The sequence below is a fragment of the Balaenoptera musculus genome, chromosome 4 (assembly GCF_009873245.2).
Source record: "Balaenoptera musculus isolate JJ_BM4_2016_0621 chromosome 4, mBalMus1.pri.v3, whole genome shotgun sequence".
Classification (NCBI taxonomy): domain Eukaryota; kingdom Metazoa; phylum Chordata; class Mammalia; order Artiodactyla; family Balaenopteridae; genus Balaenoptera; species Balaenoptera musculus.
The window spans coordinates 29,115,724-29,138,196 of record NC_045788.1 but is presented as its reverse complement, the minus strand read 5'-3'; the positions used below and the strand labels follow the sequence as shown (position 1 = coordinate 29,138,196).

Genomic DNA, 22,473 nt, shown 5'->3' with positions numbered 1-22,473 from the left:
TTCTTTGCAGAGTTCTGACGCCAAGACTTACAGATTGTTGAAGCTCCTGGGCCATATGTGTACTTGGTGCCGTGCAGTGTGGCAAGTTCTTTCACGGCAGCTTTAGCCATGCTGTTCTGCAAAAGAGCCAGCAGTAAGTGAGTGAAGAAATAAAAGCACACACTGACAAAAAAACCAAACATCTGTACATTATTTTTAAGACGTTGAAGACATGTAAGTCACAGTTCGGGTTAGTGTTTTAAACTTATTCAGTGCGCATCCCCATTTTCCAGCGAACTTTGTCATATGATCCAAGTGATTCTTGTGGAAGGATGTCTTCCCTAATGCCCTCCTCAAGCACTCACTCTGAGCTTCCCTTTGTCACACACAGAGTTGTGTCATATTGTGTCAATACCATTAGCTGCCCTCTGAGTTCTCAGTGACTTTTTCTGTCCTTTATCTCCGTGTCCCCAGGGCCTAGCCCAGGGTTTGTTACTTAGTGCTTACTCAGTAACTGTTTGTTGAAACTCTGAGATGGTTAGCACTCTTCTTACCCTATTATTTGAGAATTAGGTCCTTACATTTATTTTAAATGACCGTTGCAGTAAAATCTGGGTCCTAGCTGTAAATTCTGTTGTATTCAGAGTTTATTCTTTTACTTTGTTTTCTTTTTTATTTACATAGAATTTAGTTGCTCTTTTTTTCCCTGGAATTCTTATTTAGGCTTGTTAAACATTTTTTTTTTTAACCTTAGTTCAGGCTGGAGAAATGAGGCTATAGTGATTTGTAACTGTCCCAGATATCACATTTATTGACATAGTAAAATGTCACTATGTATGAAGAATTAGGTTATATCTAAGGATGAGTTTGGCAAATCTATCTTGTCTCTGGAGCTTGTGAGAGAAAAGCAGGAGGCAAGGAGGTCTTTACGGTTGTGCAAAGAGATTGTCTACCTATTAGAGGTAAACAAACAAAAATCAAAAACGTACGAAATAATTCCAAACAAAACAATGCAAAAACCACCTGGAAATAGGGCAGGTTATAAAGCGAAGATTAAGTCATGACAGGATTATGTGAGTTGGGGTAGGAGTGTTAAAAACCACTCAGAAGAATGATTGGATAGTGGTGCAACCTTCAGTGATAGTGTAAAAATGCTTAAGAATGGACAGTTCCAAGGAGGAGTGGTAGTTCCAGCATGGAAGATTTTTTAGACTGAAAAATTAGAGAACATTTATTTTATTTCAAAAGGCAGAACATTTGAATTCCAGAATTTAAAAAAGTAGCAAGTATTACCTTATGGTTTTTTTTCGTTTTATTAGAAGTAGCATCACCTTCTCATCAGACCCACTGCCCTCCCGCCCCTACACCCAGCCCCCCAGGGAGAAGGGCTGTGCACTCAGCTCCTCCCTGCGCAGTAAACTCTCCAGTGTCCGCTGACAGATTGTCTATTTAACTGAATCACTTTGAAAGCAAGCTTTACTCTTCTGTCTGGAGAACACACATTTGTGAATCTGATTGTTACTACAGGAGAATTAGCCGTAACTCATTCTGGCTATGAAACTAGCTATATTTCTTACTTTGGCATCATAATTGTCTTGTACGTATGCTTGGAAAACTGTTGAAGTTGGTGATGACATCAGAATAATTCTGTTTTTACAAAATAGCAGCTTCCCTTAATCCTTGTTCTAATATTAAAACCAGTTTAGTAAAGTCTTAAGTCAAATTGATGAGGGCATGGCTGTAAGACGTCAAGAATTTCAGCTCCCAAAGTATCAATGCTTCATTGAAACAAGTGGTAAATTTGGAAATTTAAAAGGAATTATAAAACTTAAATCATGACTTTCTGGTTTGAAATGATGCAGTCAGTTTCTTGGAACTAACTTATTATTCTTAGAGTTTTGGGACAGTAATTTGAACATTTTAGGGTTTCATTTCCCTTTTTCCCAAACTGATAAATATGTGCTTTCTTATACTGTATGGAATCTTTACTGTTGTGATCTAAAGGTATTGTTTCTGTTGTTTAATCTTATTCTAACCAACATACTAGAGTTAGGTCTTCTCTCCATGCTTTAGTATAGGGCCTGTTGCCAGTTGAAATGAGAAATAATCTGTAAACATTGCACAATGCTCAGAATACATTTAAAACCATCTTTTAGAGATGTGAAACACGGTGAGGTACTTGTTCTTTTGGTAGGCAAACAACATGTTTCCTACTGTTCTACAATTTCTTTAACTTGCGATTCATCCAAGGAAATTTCTAGTTACTTATTTTTCTGTAAGGCAGAACCTCGAACCCTAAAGAACTCTTATTCCTTCCCTAGCTACCTTCCTCAGGCTTTTCTTCTGTTCTGCTTTTTTTCCCCTTAAACCTTGAATTCTTACTTGTAGTTAGTAGAAATAAGATTCTCATAAATTCCAGGCATGTGATGTACAGCAGGGGTCCCCAACCCCTGGACCAGTACTAGTCGGCGGCCTGTTAGGACCCGGGCCGCACAGCAGGAGGTGAGGGTGGGTGAGTGAGCAAAGCTTCCTCTGCCACTCCCCATCGCTCGCGTTACCCCCTGAACCACCGCACCACCACCCCCCAGCCCCGTCTTTGGAAAAATTGTCTTCCATGAAACCGGTCCCTGGTGCCAAAAAGGTTGGGGACTGCTGATGTACAGCAGCATGACTGTAGTTAACAATACTGTGTCGTATACTTAAGGATGGCTATGAGAATAGAGCTTTAATGTTCTCACCGTAACAACAAAATGACAATTATGTGAGGTAGAGGGTGTGTAAACTAATGTGGTAAACATTTTACAGTATATACGTGTATCAAGTCATCACATTGTGCACCTTAAATTTACACAGTGTTATATGTCAACTACATCCCAGTAGAGCTGGAAAAAAAGGAAATTCTTCAGGGTTAGTTCCAAATGTGAGAAGTTATGACGACTATAGACAATTTAGGACAAGATCATTGTCTTTATCTCTTGACCTCCTGTGTGTCAGATGGCCTTCAAGTCTCTCAGTATTTTTATTGGTGTAACATAAGATTTGAGTTATCTGGCAAAACTGAAGGGGCTTACTTGTGATCTGTTATTGCTTCTGATTTATCAGCTTATCCATTTAGTCATAACTACCCTTAGGGCCACACAAAAATGTTTAGCTTGCCTTTCCTCAGAGCAATAACCAAGTGCTTTCTAAGCCTTCAGAGGCATCTTTTGGAAACAGTTGCTCTGCCTGTGATGCTGAAGCAATATCCAAGATTGATGTGAACTTAAAATGGCTGTTATTTTGTTCCTGTCATGGGTGCCCACTGAAGGAACATCTAGTCTGTGTCTCAGCCTTGGTTCTCCTTGTCCTAAGTTGCTCTCTCATCTTGATGTCTCACCAGTCGTCCTCTGACCGTCACCTCATCATCACATCCTTCAGTGGCTCTCTCACCTTCTGTTGAAGTCTGGCCTCCTCTCTTGACATGAAGAGTCTTTGTGAGTTTGTCCCTCTCTTCGCTCTCAGGCTGCATCACTTGCCCTGCATCCCCGTGTTCCTTCCGAGCCAGGTTTCCCTGAACTACTTTCTATACCCTTCCCCGCCTCTCCTTACCTCCATGACGTAGGGTGTCCTTCTCCCTTTGTAGGAATTCTCTTTCCCTCTATGTTCACAAGGAGGCTTGCTATTGTTCTTCCAAATTCAGTCTAAATGTCATCTTCTTTGCAAAGCTGCCCCCAACTCTCTTAGGGAGCAATGAGCACCCCTTCTTTGTGAGGGCTCACGTGTCTCTATCAGAGTTCCCATCACTCTGTGCTGTAATCATTTGTTTTTGCAACTGTTTGTCCCCTAGGTGAGCTTTTTGTAGGGGGAGGATTCTTGGCTATTCATTTAGTATCCTCAGCAGATTGCATTAACGCCTAGCACACTGTTGGTTGGTTGATTTAGTCTCTTCCTAGGGCTTCAGGTGAGCCTGATTTGGATGGGGGTGCAGAGTGCTGAGCTCTACAAAGGCTGGAGTGTGACCCCCCTGAGTGGAGACTGAGGATGATTGTGGGGAGAGTGGTGGTGCCATGTAGTGATGGTTGATGGGTTACCGCATTTACACACTGACCTCTACTGGGCACTTAACTTATTTCCTTTGATAAAAAATAAGTGAAGTCTGTGGACCCTTTCTCTCAGCCCCTCCGAGGCCAAGAGACAAAAAAGTCAGAGCAGACTTTAATCAACCAAAATATCATATTTTAAGTTCCAAGTGTTGTAACAAAAATCCCTGGAATCAGTGTGGGTCTTTTCGTTTTTTTTAAGAGTTCAAATACTTTTACAAATGTTACTCATTTATCTTCCTAACATTATCTGTCCACATTTCATCAACACAGAATTTTCTAGCAGAATGGGATGCCATGGGGGCAGCACGCTTGGTGGGAATGTTCCAGCCAAGCTGGGTGACTGACCCCTGCCAGAAATGGTAGAGAGAGGGGTGATTCCTGAATTTGCTAAAATATTAGAGAGGTAACTCCTTTTCCTTGTATGTTTCTGTAAAAAGGGACTAAGACAGCTGACAAAAGACTGGCAGAAACAATAGTACATCAGAGAGCATGATCCATGTCTTGAAACTCTAATTAATGACACTTTCTATATAACCTGTCATTTGAGGGAGATCTTACATCCTTGCTCAGTGGGTTCAAAATAAGAACTAACATTTACATAAAACCTTAGACTTTGACAAAGAGCTCTTGATAAGAGCTAGGTATTTTTATCCCCATTTTACAGATAAAAGAACTGAAACTCAGAGAGGATAAAAGAACTTGCCCAAGGGCATGCAGCCCCATAAGTGGCTGACTTGAGCTAGGTTCTTCTTGCTTTAAATCCTGTGCTCTTTTTCACTTCTCCTTGTGGCCTTGGAATACTTCAAAAGAAGTGTTGCTAGAGCTGGTTTTACCAGTTGTAAAGAACAGAAGGAAGCTAAATATAAATCAGCCTCAGAGAAAACTTTGCTTTCAGTCAAGGCCAAACATGGCCAGCCTTTATTAATCCTTAGATATGAGTTTCCTACCACGTCTTATGCATGTTCTCTTTTGTCACCTGTTTTCTTAAAAAGAGGCCTTGGTCATAGAGCAAAAGACAGAGAGAGTCTAAAATGTCACATCTAACTCAAAGCCCAAGAGACAAAGGACCAACTAGTGTAACATTTCCCCAGGCTCTGAGCTCCAGGGGGCTGGTGAGATGAATAAGGCGAGGGTGTCCTTTTCCATTGACCTGCATTCCTAGGTAACATGTGATCAGGAAGCCCCGTCTCGTGACTGTGCTCATGGTCCTCATTGCAACCTCTACGTACACAGCCAAGTGTCACGACAGTGGGGTCTTGCCTCTTCTAATCTTCCACTGGCCCATTATTACCGTACAAGAAAAACAAAGCCCCAAACTGATGGTGGGGTATATACCAATTCAAAGGAAATTTTCTTCAGAACTTTGTTTCTAACTTGAAGTTCTGAGTTTAACCATCCCTCTGGGTGAATACATGTGATAATGGAAGCATCAAAATGATCTTTAGGGGCAGTTTCCTTCCTTCTGTCCTGTGATAATGGGTAGCTTACACCAAGGGACCAATGAGGAATTGAACTTTTATAATTTTGGTGCAAAAGGAGAAGCCTCCAAGGCCTACTGAGGCAGGGACTGAGGAGAAAGCCTTTGAAACAAATATGTTTCTGAGAAAAAGGAGGAGGGTAAACAAGTGCAGGCTCTGGCTGCAAAGCCTTGAGACGAAGAAAAGGCAAGGCGTGTGGGAAGGCCTGCTTTAGAGAGCAGAGCCTGTCTATCCTGGCAGACTCCATGGGGAGCGTGGCAGTGCTTTCACTGATGGAAACCAAATTCTTTCTTTGGCTGATCTGAATACATATTTTTAAGCTCTTTAAGATTCAGGTAAATGTGAAGCATGAGTCAGCTGAAGTTGCAAAGTCCAGAATTTTTTTTTTTTTTTTTTCCCCGGTGGCGGTAGTGCTTCTTCCAAATAAATGTTAAAAAATAAATGCCGTATGATGGGAATGTACTCTGCCACACTTGAGATTTGCAGAAAATTGTAAGCTCTTTGTGAGGAGGTGTAGGATCCTGTGAAAGCCAGGGACCTTTAGCCAGGAATGAGACTTTTCTTACCTTTGCTTAAAGCAGGGTTTCTCCGCCTTGGCACTTGTGACACGTGGGCTGGATAATCCTTTGCTGTGGAGGCTTGTCCTGAGCTTTGTAGGGTGTTTATCAGCCTCCCCTGGCCTCCACCCACATCATGTGGGAGCACTCCCACAGTGATAACAATCAAAAAGGTCCCGCCCGCCCCCCCCCCGCCCCCCAAAGATGTCCTCTGGGGGAAGGGAAGGAGGCAAAATTAGCTTAAAGGAAAGTCAGATAAAAGACGTAATTATGTTAAAGAAGAAAGTATTTTAGAGAGAAAAACTGAAAAAGAAGACAGCTGGTTTTAAAGGTGCTCTGAATGCCTTGTTTTCCTCTGCTGACGGTAGTACAAGTGTCTCCGAAGCGCCGCTGCTAGGTCACACCGGCTAAAATCACACTTTACCTGAAGGGTTGCCAGATTTAGCCAAAAATACAGGATACCCAGTTAAATTTAAATTTCAGATAAACAACGAATGCTTTTCCAGTATAAGTCTGTCCCATGCGATATTTGGAGCATACTTAAACACTAAAAATTATTTGTTGTTTATCTGAAATCAGATCTAACTGGGAGTTCTGTATTTGACGTGGCCATTCTGTTTACCAGGTCACTGGCTCCAGGGCCCACAGTGACACAGGAGTCATCCTGACATTCAAGTCCCTCCGTAACCTGGTTACCTCACTCCCACTCTTCCTACGAGAGAACACTCACAACAGGCTGACCCCCTCTGCTCCCTTCCTCATGGCAGGAACCATGGTTTATGCCGAGCACTTAATAGGTGCTCAGTGGCATTTCTGGTAATTGCCTGATGAGTCATGTACTGACCAGGCCCTGCAGGAGAATTTTAACAGGCCAAGAAGCCACTTAAATGTATAATGGTAAATCAGCAACCGGTTTCTCTAATCAAAGAAATTCTGCAGTCGTCATTTAAAATTTTTTTGTCTTATAAGTGAGATTAGAAATCCTGAGAAAATTCCTGAAGCAGATGTTCTGTGCCTCAGTCCTGTCTGCCTTAGCTGCCGGCAGCCTGCCTGACACAGGGACTGTGCCCTGTTGCTCTTGTTATTAGGCAAGGACGTGGTGACAGCTGCGACTGAGTGTGCGCATGGCCCTGCAGTTGTCCACCTCCTACTCACAATATTTCTTCCCCCTGATTTTCATGTTTATCTCTAATCATAGTCTTGGCTTATGCTCACGTGCTTGGGGGGAGCAGTGGGTTTCTATCTTGGTGGCTCATTAACTAAAGCTTTAATTACGAGGTAGCGAGGTGTCTCTGGACTAGAAGGCATTAGATTTTAGAAGTGGAGTTCTATCTTTCGGCCAAGTTTAATAATTTTTCAGAAATTTTTAGACTGTCATATTTCTCCTGGTTAATGTACCTATACCCATGAAAGTACCGGCCAGAATCATGAAGACTGGGCCCTGAGAAGTCAGGGATCTTACTTGACCAGTGTCAATCCTTAGCAAGGTCCGGGGTCGGAGGTAGTAATGATATATTTGTGGGATAAAAGACTTTATTTAATGAATGGTCTTTTGCAGACCGGCTGCATGGAGCACCAACATAGAACACGGCCACACATATGTGTGTGTGCATCTTTGGAAGTTGGGGCAGCTTAGGAACTTCTTCAGCATCCAATAGCTCCATGCCCAAGGCTGCCTCTACTACTGGTGTTGGCTTAGCCAAGCCTTCATTGTCTGAGCTGGAAAATGAGAAAGCAGAAGCAGAGAAATTCCAAGATTTCCACCTGTGAAATTCTGTGCTTCTAATGTAGAAATGTAATGATAGATGCATGCCCTGGATTGGCATCTTTGTGTAGTATACGTCAGCTTTCCATTTGGTCAGTCTGGGAAATGGGTGAAGGTACCTAGTTGATTGGTTATTATTCTGGGTTTCTGCTTTTGAATTTAAAAGTAGTATTATAGTAATAATTACTATTAACAGTGCCGTGTGCGCCTCTTTGGGGGGAAGGTAGACCAAAGATTGGGAGCTTTTCCATGCTCAATAAATGCAAAGATATGGATAGGTTTGGGAGCCTTTTCAATTATGTCTCCTAGTTTTTATTTCCTCTGATGATAAAGAGGTCATATAACTCAATATTTCATTACCCTTTAGAATTTTGGAGATGTAAAGATATTCTTTTTCTGGATCTTAAAACTTCCTCTGAAGGTAGTGATAGCTTTATACTGAAGAAGTCAACACTGAGGGACTGGACGTTTATGAAGTCATTGGAAACTCACAGTGCATTTTGTATTCTTTCTTTAAATAATATATGTGTGTAAAAGCAGTTTGCAGTCAGGAAAGCATTATGCATGTAAGACACTCTTATGTTTCCTCAAACTTCTTACTCATCTGCTGAAGATGTATTTTTTGGTAGCCTTTTTAATCCATGCTATTACTTCTGTACTTTTACTTCATTGGTCTTTTGCATTCCCATCTCTGCCTTTCTTCCCTCTGAAGGTTGTCTCATGATATAAGTAATTGTCAGGTAATCTACATGTAAGATCTTTCAGAAATGAAGCCGTATACGTTTTCATCACGACTCAAATGTCAAAGGATTGCTACTTACGGTATGTTCTAAATTTGAACTGTCGAGTGCTAATGTTTCTGTACAGAATAATTTCCTTCCGATTATTTCACTGAAGCATTTTTTTAGCTACAAATATGATCTTATAAGTTTTATATGTATAAAGAAAAATAAGAATCATATATATGTATATATATATATATATATATATATATATATATATATACACACACACACACACGTATATATACTAAAATCTGTATAAGACAAAGTCTGCTTTGTAGTCCTTTAAGAAAATTCTGAGTTATCTATAATGTGGTATGGTGCCAATAATTCATCTTATTAGTCTTTTACTCTCTTTTGTTTTCTACAGTGGGGTCACATTTTTTTCTAATTGAGAATTAATATGGAGGCACTAGATTTGGGTGGAACATTCATCTTTCTAGGTCAAGACTTTTACTTTTTTAAAGTGATATCCTCATTACAAATAAAAACCATGGAAAAGCCAATATCTTTCTTCTTGGGAGACTCAAATTCTCTTTTGGCTATACATGTATTTGTGATAACACTATAGTTATGAGTTGTTCTAGCAAAATGTTCTTAGGAAGGAAGTGAATTGGATTTATACAAAATAAGAAAAAGACTGAAAGGATTTCTAGTTAACTATTCAAATGATTTAAATTGTTTTGGGGTGCCAAACTAAATTCAGATCTCAAATGAATCAAATAATCAAATAATATGCATCTTAGATTTTACTGATGGCATTTAAATATCTCTTTTAAGATACTAGGCAAAATCTTAATCACAGAAAAAATTATTGGAAATTAAAGTAACTTTTAAATCAATGTGTGTGATATAAGTGCAAAGAATTTTTGTATTTTATTCACCTATCTTATCATGCTCTAGAAAACATAAGACGTAACATGTCCTCTTCCTTGAATTTATTAGATTTGTGGGTATAAATATAAACAAGGTAAGATTATTTTGTGGTTTATGCTTGTTTGAGAATTGATTATGAATATGTTACTTTGATATAGTTCTGTTTCACTTCTTTGTTAATTAGAATTTAAAAACAATTTTGGAGGATGGAATTTCTAATATATATACATATATATATATATATATATGTATATATATTTTACTGTTACCTTGCTTTCCTTGATTTTAAGTGAAGGAGTGGTTCTTAGAGGAAAGTATCAGTGGATCACATTCTCTGGAATGGTTTCACACCATTTGGGGCACATATTGAATTGGCCCACTAAACTCACTTTGAGTCTTGGGTCTTTTCCTGGAGAAACCACGGGAAGTAGCAAGAATTATTCATGAGATCCTACAGGTAGAACTTACTTGATTCTTTTTTTCAGAAGAAAGTCTGTAGACTTTTAGAGCAGTCAGATACTACGTTACTGTATGGAGCCAGTGGGGCAACAAAGTTTTCATCGCTAAAAGGGCTTCAACTTATTCCCCAAGTAAGAAAAAGTATTGAAACTTTGTGAGGCAGCTCAATCCCAAAGCACACTTCAAGCTTTTCTGTTAGCATTAGTCTTTTAGTGTTTATGTTTAAAACTAGTTATTAAGCAAATTGGATATATTGGTTATTGTTACATTTAATATGGTTTATAATTTTAGTTTTAATATTTTACTTACTAACTCATTCGTGCTTAGTTTTTATGGCTTTGTCTTTTTCTCTTGATGTGGTACAGCTTAGACATATTCACATGAATTAAGCAAACAACATACCCCCACCTCCTCTGCTCTGGTGGCCCTGGAAATCTAGGACTGAAATGAGGAGCTGGCCACACCCACCTCTGGGACAGCAGGCCTGTGAGCACCCACTGCTGGGAACACTTACAGACTGAGCCTAATTGGAAAACTGGACTATTTAATGGTTCCAGCTAATGATGTCCTCTTTTGTGTTTTGGCTACAGATAGGGAAGATGGGAAGATTTTCCTGAAATGAAATGAAATGAAAAATAGCATTTTTTTTTTTTTTTTTTAAAGAACAGGACCTGGCTAACTATTAGCTATCAGTTTTCTAAGAAGCTGAGTTATTTTTCCATTTTGCTGTTCACAAAATATTTACAGCATTACATGTTTTATTTGGTCTCTGAAAGACTGAATCTGAAAGTACAAAACAATTTCCAGTTGATAAAGTTATTGGGTCTTTGAGTTTATGCATTTAGGTAAGCCAAATATCTATGTCGTTGTCTAGGTGGAATACTGTTTTTTTTTTTTTGGCATAACTCAAATGCTTTAAATCTTACACTTGTTCTTTCAGATCATTGGTCCCAACTTCTGGCAGCCAGATGTTCATAAATTTTAAAAAAAGTTGTTTGAAGGATTCAAACCTGCTTATTTAAGAAAATTATACATTGATGTACGATATTTGTTAATTTGAATAGTATAAAACTCTTATATTATTTAACTTTTCATGTGGTTGTATCTTGATTCTCCAACAAGATAGCTAATTTTTTGAGTCAGGGATAGTTCATTTTCTTTGCATTATTTCTCATATATAGTAAGGACCCATTCACATCATTTGTTCATTGATTGATTTACATCTGTGTCTCACCTAATCCAACAATTTAGAAATAAGCAATATTAGGATCTTGTCACTTAACCTGATATCAACCAAATGTGCCAAATTCCTAATGACATCTGCCATAGTCTGCCTGTGCATGTCAAATCCAGCTCAAGGCAACTTGATAAAATTGACTTTCTGATTAAGATTATGTATGAGGTGAAGGAACTTTGTTGATTACCCCAGATGCGTCTGAAATCATCATGTGTGTCAGTATTGTGGTGAAGCAGGAGGAAGTGGAACTGTTGTCATTTTGAAGATTAGTGAATTAACCGCATTTTGGGGATCATTCCCTGCATCAAAATCACATTTCTTCTAGCCAATTTATCTAGCCAATTTCAGATTCCTTGTAAATCTGTGGTGGTAAGTTTTTTGCTTCTATTACTGAAAATCAAGAATGGAACTTCCAGAAATTGTTTGTATAATTTTTTTTTTTCTAGGAATAGAATTCAAAAATCTCAACAGTGAAATACTATATCTACTACCATGACTACTTACCAACTCAGCATTGTTCTTTGGGAGTTTGTAATCATAGGAGTAAGGGTAGAGCATCATCTGGGAGTATGAGTGGATTGTCAGATATGCTTTGATGGAAGAGAGGTTGTTGCGGATGAAATTAGCCAGGGCCTTGGTCTCTTTTTCAGACTCTGCAGCAGATCCACAGTAAGTTTCATGACAGGGGTTTTTAGAGGCTCCGGCACCTGGAAAAACATATTGTTGTTAATGGCAAATGGTCATCTACTGACGTTCCCACAGGTCATGTTTCAAAATTTCAAATTAGAGAGTTAGAGAGTTAAAAAATAAGTTGTTTTCACAGGAGTTTTTATAATCATCCTCATGTATGTGTACATTATAAAGTAGGCATACATTTAGTCACAAGAGTAGGGTGTTTTTAAGCTGACAGGCTAAAAAGTTGCATGTGAAATCACCAATATGTCCCTGTGTAGTGCTAAACAATGAGATCAATATAGTGTAAGAAGATTAATAAGTAGGGACAAACTAATATCCATGAGAAATTTCTATATTAGTATAATCATTTACTGAGAGTTAAATCACAAAATTATAATTATATCACAATTTTATTTAAATAATTGTTTAAATAATTATTTAATGATGGTCTCCTCTAGATTTTACATTCCATAAGTAGTAGGATTATGTCTGGTTTGTTCAGTCCGATGTTTCCAGCGTCTAGCACAGCTGGGAACATAATAGAATAAGCAATACATTTTTATTGACTGAATAAACAAACTGTTTATTGTTTGTGCTTTCAGAAAGTTAGAACTCTAAAATATAAAAATTTATATTTTATTCTTATTTTAGACACTATTGTGTTTTCCTGTTACTTTCTTCCTATACTTTTCAAAAGACGCGTGCAAAATGGTCAGCCAGATACTTACTGCACCAACCAGCATCAAAATTTCTGTTGGGGTCTGTGCCAATGCAGGTGGATCCAGCGTTGGTGGAGCGGGTCTTTCTCCACATTCGGTACTGAAAAGTGCAGTTTGTGGTTAGGACAAGTATAGTAGAAAGTGGTTGGTTTTAATTGCATTAGCCCCTCTCAGTATTGGTTCATGTACCTTGGTCCAGGCATAGATGTAGCCATCGATATTGACCACAGGCAACACATAAAAGTCTAGCTTGTCGAGAAATTCTGTCATGTGGATCTCACGTCCATAGGTGCGAACAGCCTGTGTATAAATTACAAAGCGGAATTTCATGGAAAAATGGAATGCATTATGCTGCTAAAATTTACATAGACTAGGTGAATGTTGACTTTGGTAACAAAAGTGGCATCCCCTTTTGAAGTAGGTATTATTAATATTTAAAAAGCAAATAGCAAAATATTACTGCCAGTTTTGTTTAAAATAGTTTCTAGTTCTTCTCTTTTTCTAGGATACTCTGTTTCAGTGGTCCCCAACCTTTTTGGCACCAGGGACCGGTTTCGTGGAAGACAAGTTTTCCACGGATAGGGGAGCGGGGGTGTTTCAGGCGGTAACGCGAGTGATGGTTCAGGCGGTAATGCGAGCGATGGGGAGCCGCAGATGAAGCTTCACTCACTCACCCGCCGCTCACCTCCTGCTGTGCGGCCAGGTTCCTGACAGGCCGCGGACAGGTACCGGTCCACAGCCCGGGCGTTGGGGACCCCTGCTCTATTTCATCCATATATAACTCATATAATTATTACTTTTTATTTTAACTATTTACTTTAAAGATGAACAAAAATTCAATAAAATTAAAGACTTTTAAAGAACATGAATACTCATTTCCTTTGAAATAGTAATTGTAATAACTTTTTTTCAAAGTTAGTAGGATATGAGGGTAAGAACTTTTTTTCAAAGTTAGTAGGCTGTGAGGGTATTCCTAGTAAGTAAGTAAGGAATGTCTATGGATGGCTATGCATGTTCCAAATACTGTCATCTAGAAATTTGTTTAATTTTGGTGAGACCTCCTGTAGATGGTCTCAGTAGAGAAAGAAGAATGAAAAAGCCTCCCACTATGAAGTGAGATCACACTGATGGATTTTGGAGAGGCTCTCAGCAAGTCTCAAGTTGCATAATGATGGAAGTCTTCTTCGTATTCCTCTTTCTTGAGAAGGGAACTCTGTTAAGGCTCTAGCTCTCCCTGCTAAGTGATGTGGATACCTATCTATGAATGAAGGACCTCATACCCATTTATTATGTTCTCTTAGTCCCAGTTCTTCAGCCCCAGGATTATATTAAATTTACATTCAACTCTTCCCTAGGCTTGCTTGAAGAGATTTTTAAGATATTTAAGGCTTCTGTGTAGTAACAGTTTTTATATAGTCTTCATGGCTCTATACATGTAAGTTTATTACAATAACACATGGTAAAGCATGTGCTTTTTATGTTGGAAGAGCTATAGAACCATGTTCTGTTAGTGGTCTGTGATTAGAGGTAACCGAAGTAATGATGAAAGTCTTTCTTTCTAGAGGGCAGATAGTGAGATACTCACTGAAATTAAATGGTGCCAATTGGACACATAACATGTCTAGAAACCAAGAGCCTAATGAATAGATACAGAAGTGCTTTACCCAAAAGAAATTATGTTGTATATAATAATAGTCTTATATTTTTAAAGTATTTCAATATTTTAAACTTTTACTGTTGAAATAATTTTAGACTTATAGAAGAGTTGCAGATACAAGGAGTTCTCATATACCTTTTACCCAGCTTCCCCGCATTGTATTTGGTCATCATGTCTCCTCTTATCTGTGACAGTTCCTCAGACTTTCCTTTATGACTTTGACACAGGTGTTGTTAACCTTGATCACTTGGTTAAGGTAGTTTCTGCTAGGCTTCTCCTCTGTAAATTTTGCCTTTGTAATATAATACATATTTTTTAAGAGATACTTTGCTGCTGCAAATAACCTATTTCTCTTTAAACTTTTACCCACTAATTTTTGTATCCATCTGTAGATTTTCATGAAGTAGTTATTACTGTGGTGTTCTGATGGTAACTTTCTATTTTGCTCATTTGTACATCTATTAGTTGTAATTCTTCTATAAGAAAGAGTTGTTCCTTCTCTCCCTTTTTTTAATTTATTGAATCATCTATATCATTATGGACTCATGGCTATTTAAAAGGGTTTTTACATATATCTTACCATTAGAATTATAAAGGAGTGGAAAACAGTATCATTTAGAATAGGGACTACTATGCATTGTTTTCTTTTATTCTGAAGTATACATTGATTATTATCTAGGAGCTAATGATCAAGTTAGTGGTTTTTCCACAATCATTAACTTTTAAATGCCCTATCCATGATATTTACTACCTGTTAGCCTTTCTACCAAAGGTGGGTAAGAAAGTTAAGATGAGTGAAATACAAATAAATACCATTTTTTAACTGTTTAAAAATTTTGCCTTATCAAGTTCTCTTAGTGATCTTTGTAGCTTGGATCTTGGAATTATGAATTTTTTCTATGCTATTATTCTTTTTTATTATAGCTAGTTTACAAGGGATTGATTGAAATAAAAAAAAAATACTTTCTACTTTCCTCTGCCAGTAATCATTCTACATACTGACCTCTCTCACAAACCACTGGCAAAATGCAGGGGAAATCCATTCTCTGGCATGGAAACCGCAGTCCATGAAAATGGCAGGCTTATTTGGTCCAGGTCTGCCAACCTATTGCAAACAAAAGGAAAAGGGAAACTGTGATTCATCATATTCAGGGGTTAACATTCACTACCCATCTGGGCTTTGGACTCGAAAGGTGAAAGCTGACAGCAGCAAGAGGTACATTCCACGATTAAATTAAAACATAATACTAGCACGGTATGTTCTTGCCTCTAGACACTCACAATATTTGAGCTGAAGGCTTACATGGCTGTTTATTCTTTTTATTAAGCTTGACAAGCTCATATTTTTCAGAAGATGCTTGATTACCCTGCTTAATTGTACTCACATGGAGGTTATTTTCTGCTGCTACTGTTAGGGGACGTGACCAAGACAACTGGATGAGTAATTAGAAGTAATCCTGATTGTTGCTAATCTTGTAAGAAGTTTTCCTTCTCTCCCATTTATTCCTCGTCTTTTTATTTTCTTCATTAGAATTGCATGACAAAAATGGCATTAGAGGACGACAGAAACAAATTGTTGATACGTTGTGTACCGTTGTCTGATAGATATGAAGTTTATGAACCTCTTTAGCAAATGGATTTGCAAACAACATCTGGGAGAGGACAATTGCATCAAGGTAGGTGATCATTTACATTGCTTACAGGGATGTGGTTAAATTTATAGGACTGCTCTTATTTTATTGCATTTTTCCTTTTGAGTAAATCAAAATAATGATTTAAAAATTCACATATGATAAAACAATCTGGGGAATCTGTTTGAGTCAGGGAAAGAGTTATAACAATGTTTGGGATGAATATGTCTGTAAAACAGATGTTAATGTGTTAGAATTCATTGATTTAAAGCCCTCAGACATGGGAAGGTTATGGTTAAAAAGGATTACCTTGAGGAGGTATATAGTGTTTCCTAAAAATGTCGTTCCGATGGCACTGCGAGAGATGAGGTCTGGATTTTCACTGGCGACTTGTTGAGTCCAAGCCTCTATCTACCAAATGGAACCATTTGTGGATTAATGTGTGACATTCTTGGTTCAATTCCCAAAGCAATGTCTGTCTAAATCACATGGTGCACGTCATACCGTTTCCCAGTTGTTGTACTTCTCGTAACTGTGTCCAGTTGCACGGACCCTGCTATCAAACTGAGCCTCCAGCACAGATCTGAGGTTGCTTATTAATACCCTGTAATAAATCAAAGGGGGTACTCCTGTGAACATAAGCATGTTTCCCAGTCAGCAAAAACCTGGAGTTTATGCTTTAGCCAATGGTACAGTACATTCTCCATGAAATCAGATCTGTCCTCTGATTATGCTTTTCAACTTGAGCTGCTCATCACACAAAGTAAGTAAATCATTGAGAAGGATACTGGAGACTGTGAGCAGGGCAGGCTCTTCTTTGGCCCAAACTTCACCTGTTTGGGGGTCCTTGGACCTTAAACTTGGAAAATGATTTCCCTGGTACCTGGGGCATTCTGCATCAGGGCCTTGGGCTGCAACACAGAAGCATGCCCTCCAGCCCTATCTATGGTCTTTCTTCCTCAAGATTTTCCTCGTTTTAGCACTGAAAGTCCCATGTCCCAGGAACCTACTCAATCCCAGGTAGATTGGGACAGCCGGTCACCTGAGGCCTTTCTCTAGGTTTTGAGAAAAATATCTTGATGGGTGGAAATTCAGAAATATTGACAAGCTAAAGATTTTTTTAGACCAAAGAATACTGAGTTTAAAGTACTCGTTTCTGCTTGCCTTTCTTTTGGCTGGTTTAAAGTAATGTAAAATGGTTCTGTAGCAAGGTAATATGAAAATTGGTGACAGAAACTTTGAGGCTTGCTTATTTCTAAAAATGATTATTCAGGTGAAAGGTCTTATTATAAGAGGCAGGTGTGAAGGTATGGGTATATATGACTTTGTTTCTCTTTGCTACTTTTGAGTGGAAAGTGTGTTCTGAAGGGACAAAATTTTGTGAGCACTAATGTCCTTGATCATAGACTGTAAATATCATGGGCAGTAGTTAGTTTACAGAAACTTCTATTATCCACAGTCAAGCCTTGAAATGTTTTTATCTGACACACAGAGAATTGTAGCCGCATATCAAAAGTCTACTTCTCCTCCGGCTGCCCCAAGGGCATTCTGATGAAGTATGTCAGGGACATCCTCTGAACCTCCCTCCTGGTCTCTCCTTTTGGTTAACTGTGCATGAACTTGTGTCTGTTTATGGAAAATGCAATTAATTAATACTAAATGATATTTGTTTCCTAGCAAGAGGCAAATACTGTCTTAAGGGCTTAACTATCTTAAGGTAGTATTTAAAAAAAAAAAAAAGGAAAAGGAGAAGAGTTTAATATTTATTCTGTGGAAAGAAAATTTCCCATTAAGCAGCCATCAGTACTTTGTTAGTGCTTTCATTTCTATGGCTGCTATAAGTTACCACAAACTAAGTCTGCTATAAGTTACCACAAACTAAGTGACTTAAAACAACATGAATTTATTATTTTACAGCTTAGAAGTCCAACACAGGTCTCACTGGGCTAAGATCAACGTGTTAACAGTGAAGTGCTTTCTGGAAGCTCTAGGGGAGAGTCTGATTCCTTGCCCTTTAAAGGCTGCCCACATTCCTTGGCTCTTTGCCCTTCTCCATCTTCAAAGCCAGCAATAGCAGCTCAAGTCCTTCTCATGTTTCATCACTCTGACTTCCTCTTCTGCCTCCCTCTTCCACTTGTAAGGACCCTGTGGTTACTTTGGACTTCTCTGGACAATTTAGGATAACCTACCTATTTTAAGTTCAGCTGCTTAGCAACCTTAATTCCATCTGCAATCCTAACTTCTCTTTGCCATTAGCATATATTCAGATATTCTAGGGGTTGAGATGTAGACATTTTGGAGGGACAGTCATTCTGCCTGCTATAGTTAAGAACAATGATTATAGTAAGTGCTATAATTAATTATATTCAACACCCAAATTGGATTGTTACGGAATAGGGTGGAATTAGAAAGAATCTAGAATTAGAAATCAAAAGATCAGGGTCATAGTTTCGCCTAACATGTAAATTGGTTTCAGCAAAGTCATTTAATCTCTGGGCCTTAATTTCATAATTTGTATAATGGGATATTTATTAGCTGGTATTCAATGTCCTTTTCAGTTCTAAAATGCAATGACTTGACTCAAATCCCTAGGCCTTGGTCGTTTACATAGATGTCTTCCAAGGTTTATGAAGAAAAAAAATTAAACTACAGTAAAGTTGCCAGTTGCCACCTTCATAAACTCTAGGGAAACATCTAGAATAGAGATAGTTTAGGTAAATGATTTTCAAATATAACTAAAAACTAAAAACCAAACCAAACAAATAAAACAAAAACCTTGAAAGCTAAAAATCAACAGGCAGAAACCTTTAAGAAAACAACTGTATTCCAAGATTATCAGTTTGAAAGAACAAATCCTGCCTAACAAGGATGAACTTCTCTGACAGAATGGCAAAACTAAAAATCCAAGAGGAAATGGTAAATGACATCTACTTTCCCTTTAACAAGATTTCCCATTGACAGCAAGTAAAATAATCATCTAGGTCACGTGGCTTCTTAGTGGCTGCCCAGAGAAAAGAAATCATCACTTAATTGCTCCCAGGCATTCTACAGCCTCAGGACATTCAGTAGACATTTGTCCCTAAGACCATAACCATAGTGATCTCTGACCTACCAGGAACCAGCTCTGAGTAGAGGGGGGAAATAGGGCCTCCACAGCATATTGCAGTATCCTTCTTTTGCATACAATCCTCAAATTCAGATTATTTGGGAGAATAAGTGACTATGTGGAGGTTAGTGTTTTGTTTGGTACTAAGAAGAGACATTCTGTTAGAGTTATTATTATGTTAATATTTAAACATTTTCATCAATAATCAGGACAAAGAAGCATAATAAAACCAGTTAGATTTAAGATGACACCCAAGAGTAAAAGTGTCCTCTAGTAACTTGCAAAAGAGTATCAGAATGAGGTTGAAATGTGGTGCTTTTGCCTGAAGGTGGGAAATTGACCTTAAATGATCCTTTCCAGCCCTATGATAATTTGATTTTATTAGATTTAGGCCAAAGTACTACTTTAGCTACATTACAAAATATTATTACTAAATAATGAGCTTCTATTCTAGGAGATTAAAATAATGACTCATAAGGTAATAGGGACTGCATTACAGCTCCAAAATACAGAGGCATGTACACTGTTTTATACTTTTATATGTTCCTTTTATAGTGCTATCCCACTTCTTCTTTTTTTTTTTTTTTTTTAGCATGCAGGCAAATTAGATAACGGGACTCCCAACAAAGCAAGAACCACAATGTCTGAGGAGGAGAGACATGACTTAGTTTTCTCCCCCTTTCAGATTCCTGAAAAAGGAGTATTAGGTCAGTCCCCAGACTACACACCCATTGCTACTGAAGAACATTACTATGTACACATTGTTATCCAAGGACACTTTACTGATCGAATCTGAAATATGCAGAAAAATGTTATAGGCAGATAGCAACAATCACTCTCTTCCTGCATTGGATAGGGCATAGACCACCTTCCTGAAATTTGTAAGAAGGAATTCTGTGAAGGCCCACCCACTGAAAGATTCTGTCAACTTGGCTTCAGAACCATAAGTGGGAGATTTACACCATCCAATTCCTAGTCTTTCTGTATCTAGGGTGTGACATAAGCATTTAAAAATACAGTTACTGGGGGGTGAAGTCAAGATGGCAGTGTGGGAAGACGCAGAGTTCGTGTCTCCCCACAACTAGGGTGCCTGCCGGATGCTGGTGGGGGACACCGATGCCCAAGGAGACGGGAAGAACCCCCAAACGAACTGGTAGGACGTGGGAGTACAGAGGCTGGACAGGACCGGCGCCTCTGAGGGGTGGCTGAGATGGGGGAGGGGTTCCCACCCTGGAGGGACCCTTGGAGACTCAGATCAGGGGGGAGTGGGCCCGGTGTTTCCCCTGCCCAATCGGCCAGGGAAGTCTGCCCGGCTCTCTGGGCCAGGTCCTACACCCTCAGAGGTCCCCTCCTGGCTGGGTTGGTCCTGGGGGCATAGGAGGGAGCCCAGGAGAGAATAGGAGAGGCAGGTGGGAGGGGCCCTCCAGGACCAGAGGAGTGGAAAGGAGCAGAGGGCGTTTGCCCCACCCACTCAGGCTGGGGGAGCCTGCTGAGCTCCCAGGCCAGTCCCCTGCACTCCAAAGTCCCCTCCAGGCCACATGGGCCCGGGTGGCATAAGAGGGAGATCAGGAGAGGCAGGTGGGAGGGGACCTCCAGGAGGAGCAGGAGAGGAGTGGAGGAAGCCTGCTGGGCTCCCAGGTGGGGTCCCCTGCCCTCTGAGACCAGAGGCGGGAGTCACGCCTGGGTCCCTTCTGTTGAGCCTAAGGCCCCCCACCCCCGGCCTTTTCCAGCCCTGTGGGTCCTAAGCATAGGCCCTGCCCACCGCCCAAACCTCACCCCTGCTTAGGCCCCGCCCTCCACAGCCAAGGCCTTTTCCACCTATTTTTTTTTCCACCTCTTTTTTTACTATTGTGGTTCTGTTTTACCTTCCAGTTGTTGTTTCATCAAAATTTTAATTTTATATGTTTTTTAACATAGCTGTTACTTTCTAAGTCTAATTTTATTTTTTACTTTGTTATTGTTCTCCTTTTTTTTTTTTTTTTGGCCACCCCGCACGACTTGCGGGATCTTGGTTCATGAGCCAGGGGTTGGACCAAAGCTCCTGTGGTGGGAGCTCTGAGTCCGAACCACTGGAATAACAGAGCCTCAGACCCCAGGGAATATTCATTGGAGTGAGGTCTCCTGGAGGTCCTCATCTCAGCACCAAGACCCAGCTCTACCCAACAGCTTACAAACTCCAGTGTTGGAAGCCTCAGGTCAAACAACCAGTAAGACAGGAACACAATCCCACTTATAAAAAAAAAAGGAAAAAAAAAATGAGACGGCAAAATAAAAATGTCACAGATGAAGGAGCAAGGTAAAAATCTACAAGACCAAATAAATGAAGAGGAAGTAGGCAATCTACCTGAAAAAGAATTCAGAGTAATGATAGTAAAGATGATCCAGAATCTCTGAAATAGAATAGAGGCATGGATTGAGAAAATACAAGAAATGTTTAACAAAGATCTAGAAGTACTAAAGAACAAACAAACAGAGATGAAAACACAATAACTGAAATGGAAAATACACTAGAAGGAATCAATAACAGAATAACTGAGGCAGAAGAACGAATAAGTGAGTGGGAAGACAAAATGTTGGAAATAACTGCTGAGGAACAGAACAAAGAAAAAAGAATGAAAAGAGTTGAAGACAATCTCAGAGACCTCTGGGACAACACTAAACGCACCAACATTCAAATTATAGAGGTCCCAGAAGAAGAGAAAAAGAAAGGGTCTGAGAGAACATTAGAAGAGATTATAGTGGAAAACTTCCCTAACATGGGAAAGGAAATAGTCACTCAAGTCCAGGAAGCACAGAGCATCCCATACAGGATAAACCCTAGGAGAAACACACCAAGACACATATTAATCCAACTAACAAAAATTAAATTCAAAGAAAAAATATTAAAAGAAGCAAGGGAAAACAAAAAATAACATACAAAGGACTCCCCATAAGGTTATCAGCTGATTTTTCAGCAGAAACTCTGCAGACCAGAAGGGAGTAGCAGGATATACTTAAAGTGATGAAAGAGAAGAACCTACAACCAAGATTGCTCTACTCAGCAAGGATCTCATTCAGATTCACCAGAGAAATCAAAAGCTTTTCATACAAGCAAAAGCTAAGAGAATTCAGCACCACCGAACCAGCTTTACAACAAATGCTAAAGAAACTTCTCTAGGCGGGAAACACAAGAGAAGGAAAGACCCACAAAAACAAACCCAAAACAATTAAGAAAATGGTAATAGGAACATACATATCAATAATAACCTCGATACAGATGAACCAGTTTGCAGGGCAGAAGTTGAGACACAGATGTAGAGAACAAACATATGGACACCAAGGGGGGAAAGCCGCGGGGGTGGGGGGATGGTGTGCTGAATTGGGCAATTGGGATTGACATGTGTATACACTGATGTGTATAAAATTGATGACTAATAAGAACCTGCAGTATAAGCAAACAAACAAAAAAACAACTAATACTAAACTTTCTT

At 39.2% G+C, this 22,473-nt stretch overlaps 1 protein-coding gene across 1 annotated transcript in view; it reads right to left on the bottom strand.

Moving 5' to 3' along the window:
• CPB1 (carboxypeptidase B1) overlaps positions 1 to 22,473 on the bottom strand; it is a 49,876-nt gene that overhangs the window by 2,063 nt on the left and 25,340 nt on the right. The window contains exons 5-11 of the mRNA XM_036850808.1: positions 16,402 to 16,501; positions 16,207 to 16,308; positions 15,270 to 15,371; positions 12,799 to 12,909; positions 12,619 to 12,709; positions 11,720 to 11,922; positions 32 to 116 (exon numbers count right to left, since the gene is read on the bottom strand). Coding sequence (XP_036706703.1) covers positions 32 to 116; positions 11,720 to 11,922; positions 12,619 to 12,709; positions 12,799 to 12,909; positions 15,270 to 15,371; positions 16,207 to 16,308; positions 16,402 to 16,501 — 794 coding nt within the window. The remainder of the gene's footprint in view (positions 1 to 31; positions 117 to 11,719; positions 11,923 to 12,618; positions 12,710 to 12,798; positions 12,910 to 15,269; positions 15,372 to 16,206; positions 16,309 to 16,401; positions 16,502 to 22,473) is intronic.